Source organism: Scyliorhinus torazame, chromosome 20, assembly GCF_047496885.1.
Source record: "Scyliorhinus torazame isolate Kashiwa2021f chromosome 20, sScyTor2.1, whole genome shotgun sequence".
NCBI classification, from domain to species: domain Eukaryota; kingdom Metazoa; phylum Chordata; class Chondrichthyes; order Carcharhiniformes; family Scyliorhinidae; genus Scyliorhinus; species Scyliorhinus torazame.
This window is the reverse complement of record NC_092726.1, coordinates 16,261,106-16,278,451: the sequence shown is the minus strand read 5'-3', so window position 1 is coordinate 16,278,451 and position 17,346 is coordinate 16,261,106. Positions and strand designations below refer to the sequence as shown.

Genomic DNA, 17,346 nt, shown 5'->3' with positions numbered 1-17,346 from the left:
TCTGGCTTTGTCCGTCAACATTGCCCTGTGGAAATAATGGGTTTCACCTGGTTCACAGTCTTGGAAGAAAGATGTGGACCAGTCTGGACTAAATGGCCTGTTTTTGTGCTGTATGTAATTAGTGAGCTGTTGGAAGAGGCCTGTGCTGTGAAATCAGGCTGGTCACATGGAACCACCATTTGTTTGAAGCCATTGCGTCCTTTGTATCGAATCTGCCCCGGTACGAGAGCCAATCCAAAAACAAACCCCACTGCCTCGCTCACTACACACCGCAAAGCTTCCCTCAGCTTCAGCGGTTTGGCTACTTTTACCTGAAGACATCGAATAGATCAGACCGCTTTCTCTGCCTGGTCAACTCTTCTGAGTGAAGAGATTTCCCCCGAGTCTCTTCATCAAACAACTTCCTTTGTAAGGGTAATAATGCTGCAAGCTTGCTTCAACTTTGCTACGAACTGGCTATCTCCAGTTGAAATTCAAGCCCATCTGTGCAGTTGATTATTTCCACAGCCTGGGAAAGATGAAAGACCCTGCTTCTGTTAGCCTTGCTAAGATGGCTGCCACTGGGAGTGGTCTTACGTAGTTATGTTTCCGAGGTTCACAGTGCATTTGAACATCTGCTTTAACGATTATATTGTGTTTACGTTCAGTTCGAGCCTGTCACAGAGCAGCTGGAACCGATTATACCATCCCAAACAACCAGGGCAGGGTTACTCGTGAAGGATTTTCTTTCCTGATTGGGCCTGCCCTTTCATGTTGGTCAAAGGTCATTGAGAGAAAATGTCCTGGGATCATCACCAACCTATCACAACACTGCAGCATGTTGAGCTTCGTTGCAAATAGACCCTGTAATATTTTAACCCTTCCAGTGCTGCACACCGAAGACCAAGATTTAACAGCTTTGCATGACCACTCTGTCCCTCGCAGATTTAATCAGAGTAGATTGCCTGAGCTGAGCACTGGAAGAGGAACCTGTCTATCCTTGTGTCCTCGCTATATCATGCTTTTCTCAATCTCCCTGTATGTGAGAAAGTTCCATGCGAATGGGCTGAAGCTCATTGAGCCTCAGCAGTCTGAGCTGTGACATGAATCTTGACTGTTCTGTTTAGCTCGCAGATTTCCCCCCAAAGCCCTACTCAATTAAATTCTCCATGTGTCTGCTTGAAAATGGGCTGGGAGTCCACCGAATCACAGGAAGAGGAGCTGGGAGTCCACCGAATCACAGGAAGAGGAGCTGGGAGTCCACCCAATCACAGGAAGAGGAGCTGGGAGTCCACCCAATCACAGGAAGAGGAGCTGGGAGTCCACCCAATCACAGGAAGAGGAGCTGGGAGTCCACCCAATCACAGGAAGAGGAGCTGGGAGTCCACCCAATCACAGGAAGAGGAGCTGGGAGTCCACCGAATCACAGGAAGAGGAGCTGGGAGTCCACCCAATCACAGGAAGAGGAGCTGGGAGTCCACCCAATCACAGGAAGAGGGGCTGGGAGTCCACCGAATCACAGGAAGAGGAGCTGGGAGTCCACCCAATCACAGGAAGAGGAGCTGGGAGTCCACCCAATCACAGGAAGAGGAGCTGGGAGTCCACCCAATCACAGGAAGAGGAGCTGGGAGTCCACCGAATCACAGGAAGAACATTTTGTTAGAACTGATCAAGTTCCACAGTTCCGATGAAGAGTCCATGACTCAAATTGTTAACTCTGTTTCTCTCCTGGTGGACAAGACCGTAAGATATAGGAGCAGAAGTAGACCGCTCGGCCCATCGGTCTGCTCTGCCATTCAATGAAATCATCATGGCTGATCTGATATATAACTCTTTATTCCCTTACCGATTAAAAATCTGCCTGTCTCAGTTTTGAATATGCTTAACAACCCAGTCTCCCTACAGCTCTCTGCGGTAAGGTATTGCACAGATTCACGACCATCTGAGATTTGCTGGCAGATCTGCTGAGTTTTCCCAGCTTCCTCCTCTTGTTTCAGATTTCAGCATCTGCGTTATTTTGCTTATTTTATTAATTCATTTGTTGCTTCTTGGAAGCATAGTGTTTGTGCTATTGATATTAGTGGGTTACCAGCTGAATTTCTTTGCCGAAGCAGTTACCTTGAATCAGGACTTTGATGGTCTTTGAGCTGAAGACTGATGGCGGTTAGGCGGATGTAAATGATTTGCAGCCAAGGCACGATGATATTCTGAGAAAGTTGGGCCAAAAGCTTACTTGTGTCGAGACAGAAGAAGGTTGAAGGAATAGCCAGACTGGGCCTCAAAACTACACATCCGTGTTAGTTGGGCTGGGAAGAAGACACCAGGCCCCGTTTGATAAGTATCTTGGCATCGCCTGGCATTGATCGCCAGCTTCACCTCAGTGAGGAGCAAGGTTGTGGATTCAGGTCCCACTCGGGGGCTTGAGTAAGGAGTTGGAGATGCTGTCTTTCAGATGTGAAGCCCCATCTTGCCTTTCAGCTGCATGTAAAGGACCCCGTGGCGCTACTTCAATGAAGCGTAGGTATCCTGGGTAATATTTATCCCTTCACCCAGAGAGGTGAACCTGTGGAATTCACGACCAGATTATCTGGTCATTATTATATTGCTGCTTTGGGTACTAGCTGTGCGTAAATTGACTGCCTGTGTTTCTTACATTACAATAATGACAAAACGTCTAGAGTATTTCATGGGCTGTAAAAGTGCTTGAGAACTCTAGCAGTCATGCAAGATGCTTTGTAAATGTAAATCTTTCCTTTTCTTCCTTTTTTGTTCTCTGCTCATCTCCTAAAGATCCGATCACAGCACTGGAGTCTCATCATGGAAGGAGTTGTACCTTCGGACAAGGCCAATTACACCTGTGTGGTGATGAACAAATATGGCAGCATTAACCACACGTACCAGCTGGATGTTGTTGGTAAGAAGCTTTGGCTGTTTTTTTTCATGGGAAAACCATTACCAATGTTGTCAAGGGACGTCCAACTAAAAGATAACTGCGTTCAGTCATCAGAATCTGCTTCTTGATTTTGGTGTCTTCCGTCTCTTTGAAGTCCTGAGGTCCTGTTGATCTACTTTGACTTGGAAGGGATGCAGTGCGTTTAAAACACAACCAGGCATGACTATCTTAGTTTCTTCTAAGAATGATGATGAATTAAGGAATATTGTATATTCCTTCCCTTTTGCTCTCCTCTCTGGGCCATGTCTCACGGAGATGGGGCTGTTCCCGAGCTGACTACTGTAACTCAAGAAGTGACCATGTACCCTTCGTCTTTACCTCCCCCTCAGCTGTCACAGGTCTTCCTACTCCATTCTGAGACACGGCTTGGAGTTGAACGCCAGTCACGGGTGTCACACACACAGATGAATTTGATAGCAAGGCCTCAGAATTAGGGCTTTAAACAAGGGCTTGTCCATTAAATTGGCCATTTTCATTGCAACAAATTCTGGCCTTGGGCAGCTCAATGGGAGAAGAGAACGGAGAGCCATGTCAGGAGGCAGAAGGAGTTACAAAGGGAGAAATTGTTTGCTGCACTGTGTGTTTTACTGACATCAATATAATTGACGAAAGAACCTGAAGGCGGATGAGGGGAAAAGCATGTCGACAGCGAGTTATTAGAATCTGCAATGTACTGCGTGAAGGAGATAGGGAAGCAGATTCAACAGCTACTGTCCAAAACAACTTGGTTATGTAGTTTAAAAGGACACATTTCAGGGCTGTGGGAAGCAGCAGGGGAGTGGGTCTGATTGGACGGATCCTGCAGAGCCAGCACAACTCAGTTGGGCTGAATGGCCGCCTCCTGTGCTGTGTGACTTCAAATGCTGAAGTAATGTGTTTGAGTCATTGCGTTAGACGTTGGATGAGTGAACTCTGGGGTCGAGCCATGTTGAAAGGAGTGCACTTTACTACTAATAGACCGGGTTCTGGTTTTGTAGATAGTCCTGCAAGTGTGGGCAAGGGGTTCTACTGTGTGGAGACAGAGGAACTACTGTTGCATGACTGGAACTAGTCCTTATTTTGAGGATAAGGGGTGAACCTTCTTTTAGGACTGAGGTGAGGAGAACTTTCTTCACCCAGAGAGGTGAACCTGTGGAATTCACGACCACAGAAAGTAGTTGATGCCAAAAGGTTGTGTAATTTCAAGAAGCAATTAGATATGGGGCTAAACTGATATGCGGTGGGGGGGGGGGGGGGGAAATTGAATTTGATGATCAGCCGTGATCGTAAAAAATTTTTTTTCCAATTAAGGGGCAATTTAGCGTGGCCAATTCACCTACCCTGCACATCTTTGGGTTGTGGGGGTGAGACCCACGCAGACACGGGGAGAATGTGAAAGCTCCACACGGACAGTGACCCGGGATCGAACCCGGGTCCTCGGCACCACGAGGCAGCAGTACTAACCACTGCGCCACTGTGGCGCCCTCGTGATCATAAAGAATGGTGGGGAAGGTTCAAAGGGCCGATTGGACTCCTCTTGCTTCTCTTTTCTACGTATGTATGAATCAGAATTGGAGGGTAGTTTATTCTCTGTGAGTTCAATCCCATCCAGTGAGTGTGCACATATGTGGACAGTCTCCAAAAGTACAACAAATTAACCATTTACAACTGATTGAATTTGATTACATGAAAGAATTGGGAAGAATTCCGTGTTTGCTAACTGAGCTCCGATGCAGCTGTTACAGGCTCTTTGTTAAATTACTGGGCCTGTGTTTTCTTGGTTTGACCTTTGTCCTCCCCCTCTCTCAGTGAATCAGCTGTCATGTTTATTTTCACTGTTCTTGATGGGTCACTCACCTTGCTGGGTCAGAAAAGGAAGCCTTTGTCTTTGTGTTTGGCACGCCTGCCCTTCAATGGACCCCCTTATTACTTGGAGTTTACTTCTAGCCTGCTTATCTTAAACAGACAGGAAACCCCCTTCCTCTCTCCCTCCATCCCCATTCGCCCACAACCAGATCATCGACGATTGCGATCTGATTTTTGTTCAACTGCCTGTTATTGTTCATTCTCTTTCAAAGCCAGTCGGGGAGAGCAAGCATCCCATTGTATGTACTAAATAATGTTAGTTTTAATCTAACCAAGCTAAAGAACTCCCAACCTCGGCCAATGGACAGTCAACGTCTGCAGCCCTGTTTTATGCCTTTGTTCAAGTCAGAAAACTGTCAACGCCAAAAAGAAGGGTTTTCAGAGGCGAAGTTATTTGGCTCAATGATTTTTTTGTTGATCCTTTGGGAGTTATTTGATTCTTTTCTCCCCAACTATATATCCCAGTTTCCCCTTTTGAAACACCGATCGACTTTGTCGGCCTCGCTCCAATTAGCTGTGTGGGGCTGCACAATCCAAGGGGAGTGACTCTCTCTCTTTGCTGGTTTCGTTTCTGTGCCTCAGTGCGGAGCACTTTCATCTCGGAGTCAGAAGGTTGTGGATTCAAGTCACAAGGGCAGCAGGCACAGTGTCGAGGGGAGTAGGGGGAGCGCAGTGTTGAGATAGAGGATCAGAATGGCAGAGCAGACTCTAAAAGGGCTGAATTGCTTACTCCTGCTCCAATTTTCAATGTCTCACTCGAGAGACTTGATCCAAAAAATCCACATTGGTGTTCCCAGTACCAGAATTGAGGGAGTGCCCTGGTCAGGCACCATTTTGCAGATGAAACATTCAAGTGAGGCCCAGCCAGCCTCTCTGATGAAGATAACAGGCTGCACGTCAATATTTTGAGGAGAGAAGAGTTCACCCTGGTTTCCTGACAACAATCTACCTCATTTCCAACATCACTGTAAACAGTTTATTTTATCGTTGTGCTGAGGTGGGGAAAGGTGCTTTATAAATGCCCTTTTCTCTTTCTCAGAGATGAAAGACTGGGGCTGTTGAATAGCTGAATATTGAGAAGGAACAATCTTGCATCCCTCTTGTTACAGAAGGGTGCAGCTCCATTAAATGTACAACTCATCAGCCCCGGATTGGAGATGGATGGATTGAATGACATACACATTAACATCTTTCCTCATAAGCACACAGAATGACCAGCCATAAATCCTCAATCTCTTGCTCATAAACCCGTGCGTTTATTATATCTCCAGACTTCCATTGCTTGCCCTGTTTTAATTGTGCCCTACTTAGCACTGACTGCTGGGGTGCGTGAAGCATCAGAGAGGCAGGCTGTAAATTAGGTTTATCTGCTCAACACTGAAGCTGACTGATCACTTTAGGGGCACTATGAGGGAGCACAAATGATAATTAGCGGGGCAGGAGGAATTGGGGTTGAGACATGAATCTTGGTCAGCAATCAAAGCAGCACAGGTTCCAGGACGGTATGGCCTTTCTCTACAGTTATAGCACTATAAACCGTATACTTCACCCACTGTCTACGTTTATGTATTTTCATTATGTATCCTGATGTGTTTATCGTATGTTCTATGTTTTCATCTATGGAGCGATCTGCCTGGACTGCACGCAGAACAATACTTTTCACGGTACCTCAGTACACATGACAATAAATCTAAATCTAAATCATACCTGCTCCACCATTCAGTAAGATTGTTGCCTGTCTTCTACCAAATTCCACTTTTCTGCCCCATCTCACAGTTGCCTAATGTGCTGGAATGAAGCAGGAAAAGAAAGGTCTCTTGACCAAAGGCAGCATAATCATAGCTACTGGCCCAGACATTGAATACAACCCAAAGTGATACACCAGCATTAGAGGCTTGCTTTTATTCATTTATGGCAACATTTATTGCCCATTCTTCATTGCCCCTGAGAATGTTGAATGGCTGGAGCTGTGTGGTGCAGGTTCACCCACAGTGCTGTTTGGGAGGGAGTTCCAGGATTTTGACCCAGCAACAATGAAGGAACGGTGATATATTTCCAAGTTCACAGGCTGAATAACCACCTTGCTGAGAGACCAGAGGCATATTGGTAAGCTTAGGGATTGATCTGCTATAGTAAGCAGCACCCTGAGCAGACAAGGATTTGTAAGCAAGCACTGAACAGATTAGGCAGCAGCTCGAGAGTCCTTCCAGGAGTAAGGTGAGGCTGCGTTCTCTACCCATTACATTTCCTTTTGGTAATGGGTTTCATTTTGTGGAAGGCGATACTGGCTACGGAAGAATTGTACGCACTCCAAGGTATGCGCACCTGTCTTGAAAGTAGCGATGTCAAGGTTGGTCCACACATCAACTGTAAGAAGACCATTGACGACTGGATGACAAGTCCTCCCGTCACCACCAGGCTTTGCAACATTGATGTCTCAACTACTTTCCTGACCCAAGAAGTGGCATCTCCAGGGAGGGTGATGGAGAGACAGATGGACGTCCACACAAGCAGCATTGGTCTTCCAGCTGCTCAACATAGTCTGGGCAGTCACAGCCAGCAGCATGAAAACAGCCAGAGACTTATCCAGAATGGTACCAACCACAGGCTATGTCAACATGACATGGAAGAGAACAGCAAAGTGTCACACAAGTTGGACTTCTTTCACCAGTTGTAGCCACCTGAGTTGGCCACTTCCTGACTTAAAATGGAGAACCGCAAAGGCTGAAGGGAAATTCAGCCAATACAGGCAAAGACTAGCAAGTGCAGAAACCATGTATATTGAAATCTGCAAAACAACCAGACAGCACGGAAACCAGCAGCCATCTGCACAGTAATGCAGTAGCCATCTGCATAGTAATGAGCGATTCCAGGACACAATGGCAACAGTTAAGGTGAATAAAGTCAAGCCAGACTCCTCGGCGCCAGCAGGAGCCATGACAAAGGAAGGCCAACGGACATTTAGGGACCGCCCAGCGATCAGGGAACAACAGTACTGGAGAAATCAATCCAAGTGATCGGAACGCAGTCCAATCACTTGGAACCAGGTAGGGGGTCGGCCCCGAAGGGCGGGAAGCCCCTGGGGACTATAAAGTAAAGCCCCCAAGTTCAAATCGTCCTTCTTTGGCAGGGTCACTCAGCAACTTGAACCAACCCTTGACAGTGACCTGTCTTGTTGCCGCCAAGCAAGTAAGTCTCAAGTCAACGCTCGCTACGAGATAGGCGCTCCTAGCTACCAGTCCATATCAGCTTTTGAATCCTGCAGACTCAGGACCTGAACGAAAGGCCATTTGTTCCCCTGACCTGGTGGGCCAGTCCGAAGCTAAGTATAGGCCTTTTAGTGATAGGAATAGTCTAGAAAGTAGAGTTTATGCATGAGTAGTGATTTACTGTGTATAATAAATGTGTTTTGATTTGAATCTTACTAATTGGTGTGTTGAGTTATTGATCATTACTTGAACTTGAACCTTGTGGCGGTATCATAAAGATACCTGGCGACTCTAGAGCAAAGGTTAAACAAACAGAGCAAATTACGAATTAAGAGCCAACCAAAAGTTAGCAACACAGTGCTGCGTACTTACAGTCCTGGGCTAAATTTGTAGAGAGAGCATCACCAGTGAAGAAGTGCTGCAAACTGGTCATCATGACAGAGAGATGATGGAGTCTGGCAGGACATTTATTTTGCCTCCTGGGCAAAGTGGTGCAGAATGGGCACCGCCAGATGGAAGATGAAGATGTGGACAAAGGCGACCTGGTGAAGTATGTTTAAGGAGGACGTTCAAGAGTGGGGCACCACCTGGGCTGGAGTGAAGGAAATGACTTTGCGCTGAGGGCTGGTGACAGCCATGGTGCCCAATGTCCCACATGGGACTGCAAGAGGAAAGACTGAATGGATGGTAAAGTCAATGTTTGACATTGCAGAAAGTCCAGCTTTCAAACATCCCTGCATAGGGGCTTTTGTTCTTTCTTATGGCTTCATTCTGTTCAGCTTCTCCTCATTTCCTTGACTGCTTGGAGTGTGCTCTTCAGCTGAAGCTGCCTGTGCAAAGCTGAAACAGCAGCTTGCTGGCAGTTCATCAAGCAGGTTTGCTGACTCCCAAACAGCTAGCGCCCACTTCTTATCAGCTTTCTGAATTATTGTGATTTCCAGTTTTCTCTCAGACCCTTTCTGCAGTTGGCATTTACAGCCATGGGACTCTACATGAGGAGCAGTGAACACAACATCGATCTGTGGTAGTTCCACCCTGAGAGTGGTGAGCAGACAAAACCCAATCGGACTCAGCCTGGCACTCACAAAGCCCTGCGATTCCACCTTTATCTCCCCCCACCACCCCCTCCCTCCCTCCCCCCACCCTTTCAGGACCAGCTGGATGTTGTTGATAAGAACCTACTATTTATTCCATTGCTGCTCCTGTGACTTGTGGTAAACCATAGGCACAGCCTATTGTCCAGTTACTCCAACATCACAGTGTGTGGGGCTGTAAGGTTCAATTAGAAAACAAGGCTTTGGTCTTTTTTGTTTGGGGAATTACCATGGGGCTTGTTTCGCTCACTGGACTAAATCGCTGGCTTTTAAAGCAAACCAAGACAGGCCAGCAGCACGGTTCAATTTCCGTACCAGCCTCCCCGAACAGGTGCCGGAATGTGGCGAGTAGGGGCTTTTCACAGTAACTTCATTGAAGCCTACTTGTGACAATAAGTGATTTTCATTTCATTTCATGGGAACTTTTCAGTGTTGCATTGATTGTTCCAGGACATGGTGCATGCTTTTGTTCACTGCACAGACATATCCAAATAGACAGGGTCTTGATAACCAGTGTCTCAACAACGTGTCTGTGTTTGTGTGTATACGTGCGTGTCTGCGTTTGTATACTTGTGTGTACGCACGTGTCTGCATTCCTCTGTGTATGTGTGTATGTACGTGTCTGCATTTGTGTATACTCATGTCTGCGTTAATGTGTCTGCGTTTGTATGTATGTACGCGCGTGTCTGCGTTCCTCTGTGTGTGTATACGTACGTGTCTGTTGGTGGACGTGCATGTCTGCATTCCTGTGCGTGTACACACACGTGTCTGCGTTCCTCTGTGTGCGTGTATACGTACGTGTCTGCGTTTGTGTGTTTCTCTATGTGTGTGTGTTACTTTGCCTATTTAAAAGGCGCAACAGGAAAATGAAGGAATTTGTCAACTGTTTTTTCCCCCTGAAAGGTGATCCAAGTGGCACATGACAAAGGGTTAACTGCTTCTTAGCCTTTTGTTGAGCAGTTCTTGAAGAAAGGGCCCACCTGTAGGGCAGCTTCACAAATTCCGAGACCCTGAAGACTCTGCTGAAATCTTACCTAAATACTCGGGGGCCCTAGGTACTGGAAAATGAAAGGAATGTCGAAATGACATTTGATAGCAGCTGAAATAACCCTCAGCTTGCGGCATAGCAGTTCGAAAGAGCGAGCACTCAGCAAACTCTTCCAGAAAGAGGATATCATGCGGACTCGTTCTTTTCTGCTCTTTTGTTTTTAGGGTGTTCAGTGGTTAACACTTGTCCTGTTTTGGATGTATTTAAAAGTTTTCAGCAGAGAAAGCCATAACGCATGCTCGGCCTCCTGTCTGCTTTGTTAAAAACCTCTACGTTGGCCCCATAGCTGTAGGAACAGGAAACTGTTGGAGCCTAATAGGAAAGAAAGGAAAAAGCATATAAGGCACTTCAAAAAGTTAACAGAGTAATTGAAGGCGGATGTCAAGAACATATTGATAGCTGAGTCCGGGAACACTCAGCTCTGTAACATTTACAGCTGGATGTTGGTCCTGATTTAAGGTTTTGGAAGCAGCTGTCACATGATAGTGTCTGACTGGGAAATGGCAGAAATGAAACAGGGTTCATTCCAAACGAAACTGCTCATTTCATTCAGATATTTCATTTCATGCTTTGGGGGAAGGGTGGGAGTGTTAACTCATTCCATTCCCACCTGATAGCTGACGGTCACATTTATTACTGCAGGTTTGAGAGGCAGAATTTGGAAGGGAGTAAATAAGAGGAACTCGATGGGGAATGTGTTTTTCATTCAATAGCCATCTGTGTGTCTTTATGTCTCGCTGCATTTGCTTTTATCTGTGAGGCAGGTCTGTCTCTCCATGCCTACGTTTTTCTCCTTTTTCACTTTTCCTCGTCCCTCTATCTCTCTCTCTCATATTCTCTTTTAAAATAAATTTAGAGTACCAATTTTTTCCAATTAAGGAGCAATTTAGCGTGGCCAACCCACCTACCCTGCACATCTTTGGGTTGTGGGGGCGAAACCCACGCAAACACGGGGAGAATGTGCAAACTCCACACGGACAGTGACCCAGAGCCGGGATCGAACCTGGGACCTTGGTGCCGTGAGGCAGCAATTCTCTCATATTCTCAATTTTTTTTCATTATCTCCCTTGTCTTCCCTCTCCCTAACTGTTTTGATGTCATGTAAACATGCGGTGTCACTATCTGTCTTTCTGTCTTGCTCCCTCTCTACCAATGGGTGCTGTTTTCTCTCTCTCCTGCTCTTGAGCTCAACTGTTTCATATTCGACCTTGCTTGAATGGAAAGAGGTTGGGATTCGCACAGGAGCTCGGGGAAAGGGGGCTTCTAACTATTTTGTGGCCCCAGTGGCTGGTTGTAAAGAAAGATCTTGCATTGATGGAGCACAACCTCGGGATATTCCAAAGCACTTCACAGCCAATGAAGTTGTGTCGTCATTGTTGCTTGTAGGAAACAAGGCAGCCAATTTGTGCACAGCAAGCTCACACAAACAGCAGTGTAATAATGGCCAAGTAAAAAGCTTTCGTAATGTACCTGCACCAAATGGACTGCAGCAGTTCAAGAGGCAGCTCATCACCACCACCTTCTCGAGGGCAGCTAGGGATAGGCAGTAAATGCTAGCCCAGCCAGTGACACCCAAATCCCATGAAGGAAGAAGAAAAAGGGATGAAGGATAAAGATTGGCCAGGGAAGACTTCCCTCTGCTTCTCAAAGCAGTATGCTGTGATCTTTGTATCCAACTGTGAGGGTTAATGGAGTCTTGGTTTCATTTCTTATTCTGAAGGCACTGCCTCTGACAGTGAAATGTTCCCTCAGTACTGTGCTGAGAGTGTTAACCTGGATTATGCAGCTTCAGGACTGGAGTTTAAACCTTCTGATCCAGAGGCATGTGAGCTACTCTCTGAGCCATGGCTCTCAGTATTCCTTGAGGCCAGAGAACAGGATGTCAACCAGGGAGGATGTGTGGCTTGGAGAGCTCGACTAGATTGGGAGGATGCTGGACATTTTAATTGACATAATGTTTAAACGTCCTTTGTCCCACCCATCCACACAAACTGAATCAGGAGTTTATTTTCAACCGATACATAGGTCTACAGTGTTAGGAACTCAATTTATTCAATTATTCAATACATTAGTAATTATCTGGGGCAGCACGGTGACACAGTTGTTAGCACTGCTGCCTCACGGTGCCGAGGTCCCAGGTTCGAACCCGGCTCTGGGTCACTGTCCGTGTGGAGTTTGCACATTCTCCCGGTGTCTGCGTGGGTTACACCCCCACAACCCAAAGATGTGCAGGTTAGTGCGGGGGTGGACCTGGGGAGGGTGTTCTTTCAGAGGGCCGGTGCAGACTCAAAGGGCAGAATGGCCTCCTTCTGCTTTGTAAGAATTGAATAGTGCTCTGAAAGCTAAGGACTGAAGACTGTGCTTTGCTGGAAAAAGCACCGTCTCTTGTTGTCTCCATTCGTCTCCTGACTAATGGAGTGGCATTGGTTAGATATTTTTAACATTAAGTTGTCAGTCGGGCTCTGTTGGCAGCTCAGTTTAAATGGAAATCAGTGAAGCCTCTGCAGGCAGGCAGGCCAGTAGTGGAATTCTCCGGACCGCCGGCAGCGCACCCACGCCTGCGGCCTTCCTGATGGCCATTGGCTGGCTGCGGGAGCGCAGAATCCTGCTGCCGGCGGGGACGCGCCGCGCCGGGAAATGTGGCCGGTGAACTGGGGAATCCCACCCCAGATCTCTCACTGGCTTCTCGTGTGTTTTTGAACAATGGGAGGTCGCACATGGACCCAGAAACGGCAGACTTCTTTCTGTTCCCTTTTCTTGAGCTGTCATTCTTGATGGCCTATCCTCTAGCCCTGCTGAGGACTGTTTAGTTGGTTTCAATGAGATGTAGCCCTTTCCCCTTCCCAGAAGTATTTGCATCTGTTTCACGTTGAAGATGCCACTGTAAGTTGTTAATTGAGCCTTGTATTGATGTATAATTTGGTTGATGTTCTTGTCTCTTTTAGAACGGTCACCTCATCGGCCAATCCTCCAGGCCGGCCTGCCTGCCAACAAAAGTGTGACTGTGGGCAGTGATGTGCAGTTTGTCTGCAAAGTCTACAGTGATCCACAGCCCCACATCCAGTGGCTCAAGCATGCGCAAGTGAATGGGAGCAGTTTGGGACCTGATGGATCGCCCTATGTTAATATCCTGAAAGTAAGTTTGCACTCACTGCTCCAACACACGACTTGGTGTGAATGGGCCACCTCCACTTGGCAGTGTGGAATCATTATGCAAGGAACACAGAAGGAAACAGTCCACATGATCATTCTTTCTTCATTTCATCGAACCAGGTTCACATTGTATCACTCTGTAAAACATTGCTTCTTTATTCAATAACTGGAAACCTAAAAGGAAGTGATCCAAGTTGGGGCAAATCCAACATGTCTTGTTCTCCTTTCTCATGGTTATCAGGAGTTACACAGACAGGTCAGATGAGTATTTGGGAGCTCAGAAGGGAAAGAGGTGAACTAGCCAACTGCTGAGTATGTGAAATTGTCAGTACCCTCTGGCTTTGTAGCTTGATGTTGTACTGGGCTATGCAACAATACTACGAAGTGTCATACTCTCACTCTCCACCCCATGAATATTTCAATGAAAGAAAATAGCTGCAATTCCTTGATGCCAGGGATGTGTGGTATGGATGGAAAGGAGGAAGTTATCTGGATAGAAATTTGCTGTGATCAATACTTTCACAAAAGTTTTCAACATTTGATAAAAGGCCATGAAAGATGTATTTCAATTGGAATGCGATAAGAAAGTAGAACAGAACATGCTGGGAAAACTCAGCAAGTCTGGCCGCATATGTGGAGAGAGAGAACTAGAGTAAAGGCTTTGAGTCCATGTGACTCTCCTTTGTACCTCAAGAGGAAATGTTGTTTTTGTTCAACTGAACGAAGGTTGTTAGGCAGAGAAGTTGATCACATTCCAGAAGACTATCTTAAGATCACAATGAGCCAGTGTAGAAGGTAGAATGAAACTGCTTTGACTGCGCAGTTGGCATTGCAGAGAGTAGGTTCCATTTTCCAATTGCTGCTTCTGGTATTGAGAAGTTAAGCGTACCTGCCTGCCAATTTCCCCTGGCAATGATTACCAGCCAATGGAGAGAAACAACACCATGCACTCGGCCAAAGGTTGCTTTTAGTGTCTTGGGAGAATTCTGCTAGGCTCCACAAAGATGGCCACAGGGTCATGGTATCAGCAAGGACAAGTGATTACAGATTGATTGTAATGGTGTGCTGAAGGTGAGGGAATGCCACCTTGTGGGGCAGGGACAAGGCCATTTTCACAAAAGGTGCCCCACATATATTGTTAACTTTGAGCTGTTAATCTGAAGGGGTTGTCACTGGAATCCAATGCCTATTTTCACCCTCAATGTAATACAGTCCTTCTCTGATGACTCTGCTGCTGCTTTGCATTGAAATTTTGCCCAGCTCTGTTTGGATTGACTTTTCTCCCAATTCCTTTGGTTTCTCTTTGCCTACTGAGCCTTCTGCCCAAAAGGGAACGTCTGTAATTCCCCAGCCAAGCTGGACCCCAGGCTCCTTGCTGACCAAGTCTGTGTCTAGTACTGAGAGGTCTGTAGAAACAGTTCAGATGGCCCCTCATGCCAGCACTGAGCATTGGAAAATGTCCAGTCATGGCCCCCTCGTTTGCTCTGACTGTGCAATACGAGGCTGCAAAGCTGCTCTTGCACACTGTTGTTGCAACAGACCTGAGCTACAGATTGCTTTTTCCAATCAGAAATGTTTGTCAGTACCAAAATTGAATGAGGAGAAATGGGTCAGAAACTTTACAGGACAATTTTCTTCCCCAGCAATGAAGCAAAGTTTGAAAATGGCCTTTTCCTTGCTTGCCAGTTCAGTAGTCCTCAGTTATCATGTTAATGTACTGGTGGTGGGTTCATTGGGCTCTTTGTCCATTGAGGAGACACAAAGGGCGAAGCCTTTCTTTCCATCTCAAAATGGCAAAACTCAACAAAACTGATGATTTCCCAATCATTTCGCATCTGCTGTGTGCATTTGAGCCCTCCAGATTGAAATTGAGAGCTCTGACCATGATCTCTGCAGCAGCGGACCTTCAACCGTCTTCCTCCAAGTTGGCATTGGTCATAGCCTTTCATCCAAGGTGGTCTCAAGGTAAGGGTGACACTGGCAAGGCCAGTGGGCATTTGTCACCCATCCCTAGTTGATGATAGTCATTTGGTGCCAGTTTGAAATGAAATAAAAATCGCTTATTGTCACAAGTCGGCTTCAAATGAAGTTACTGTGAGAAGCCCCTAGTCGCCACATTCCGGCGCCTGTTCGGGGAGGCCGGTACGGGAATGAACCCGCGCTGCCGGCCTTGTTCTGCTTTACAAGCCAGCTGTTTAGCCCACTGTGCTAAACCAGCCCCTGTTTGAGTGGCAACAGACCAACTTGCTACTTGAGAGGACATGGCCACCATGTTGTATGTGGGCCAATGGTCACAGAGGTCGTGCCCAGGTAGTGTATGTTCGGTTCCCCGAAGGATGTACATGAGTTTACTGGGTTTTTACTAATGATCCAGCAGCTTTCATGGTCGTTGGATCTCATGTCAATGTTTGAGATTGACATCTGATTGACAACTTTACCTTCCATCCCACCGCCCTCGACCGCCCTCTGGTGACTTGAATGGAGAAAGAGCCGCCTGTGTGTTTCAACAAATTCTCTTGATTGCAGGTCTCCCAATGTTCTCTGTTGTTGGTTTGTTCTAGCATTCGGGGATTAATAGCTCGGATGCGGAAGTGCTGACTCTGTACAATGTGACTGAAGCTGACAGCGGAGAGTATATTTGTAAAGTTTCCAATTATATTGGTGAGGCCAATCAGTCTGCGTGGCTCACAGTGAGCAGCCCAAAGTTGGAAGGTAAAACCCAATGCCAGAAAACAAGTCAGAAAAAAGGGCTGGGAACGTTTAGCTGGTGACGAATGAGTGGGTAAAAGATTCCATTCCCATCGTAGTGGTGGTGGAAGGTTTTGTTCTCTCCCCTTTTTCTGCTGTTTATGTGCAAATCCAAAAATAAACATGGAAAAATGGCCACAATGTAAATGAACACTTCTGTGTGCCTCTGAACCTTCCTGCTGTTGTTTTTATATTGTCATTTTCTGTGTGTCCTTCCTTTCTTTCTGTGAAACCTGAATGCGCTGATTGGCGACAATCATCCACCATATTGAAGTTTTCCTTTGGACATTGTTAACACCTGATAATCCAGAGAGTCTCAGACATTGGTCGCGCAGAAGAAGGTCCGTTATGTTCATGTCACTCCTCTCGTAGCACCGTCCAAAGCTACTTTTATTTTTCACCCACCTTCACACGAACTCTGTCCTTTACCCTTTGGGGAACAGCGAGGAAGGGGCGGAAGGATTCCCGAGCTGATTATCAGCCCGTTGAATCGGGTTATGAACACTCCGCAGCCAGCAATCCCTGGTTTCCAGTCCCGCGATAAGAGACGCTACCCATTGTGCCTCAAGACCTCCTTCCAAAGCCGATGAAAAGTATTGAGAAATGGTGGGGCAACTACCCAAGCCCTGTGCTCTCTCTCAAGCTCATGAAACTAGATACCAGAGAAGACTGTGCACCTTCTCCTCCATTCAGCGAAAGAATTCCAAGCGCAAGGCCTTTAGAAAACATCAAATCATTGTCCAATCTGACAGTGATTCCACCTTTGACCCAGTCATACAGAGTGTTTCCGCTGATACCATCACCATGATATCAAAGAGGAACATGCAACTGATTTTCTTCAGCTGTGAAATTACATGTTAGAATTTAGTTGCTTTTAGTTTAAAGCCATCATAGACAGTGTTCCCAACCACCGCTGTTCTGTAGTCAAGAGTACTACTTACAGTGACTCTGCAGGATGTCATTAACTGGACTGAAAGTGGACAAACTTCAGCACACACGCTGCATTTGAGTTGTGCAGTTTGGACCACCCAAGGGTATCTCACACATGCTGCATGAGTGAGTCAATCCTTCGTGGCAAACTGAAGGATGAGAAGTGATCACATTGAACAACTGTAACATTCTTCAGCGGTTTTCACAGGGTAGATGCTGAAAAGTCATTTCTCCAGCTGAAGAGTCTAAAGCTTGGGGACCACAGTTTCAGGGCAAAAGGAGTCGGCTATTTCGGACTGAGATTAGGAGAGTTGTGAATCATTAGAATTCTCTACCCCAGAGAGGAAACCAAGATCCATTCCCAGGAAGGATTGAGAGTGTTGGAAA

At 46.5% G+C, this 17,346-nt stretch overlaps 2 protein-coding genes across 2 annotated transcripts in view; both read left to right on the top strand.

Annotated features, from left to right (window-relative positions):
- The window catches only part of LOC140396913 (histone-lysine N-methyltransferase NSD3-like), a 579,137-nt gene that overhangs the window by 460,390 nt on the left and 101,401 nt on the right, over positions 1-17,346 (top strand).
- Positions 1-17,346, top strand: part of LOC140397074 (fibroblast growth factor receptor 1-like) — a 215,582-nt gene that overhangs the window by 170,694 nt on the left and 27,542 nt on the right. Inside the window, exons 6-8 of the mRNA XM_072486106.1 lie at positions 2,770-2,893; positions 13,074-13,264; positions 15,843-15,993. Coding sequence (XP_072342207.1) covers positions 2,770-2,893; positions 13,074-13,264; positions 15,843-15,993 — 466 coding nt within the window. The remainder of the gene's footprint in view (positions 1-2,769; positions 2,894-13,073; positions 13,265-15,842; positions 15,994-17,346) is intronic.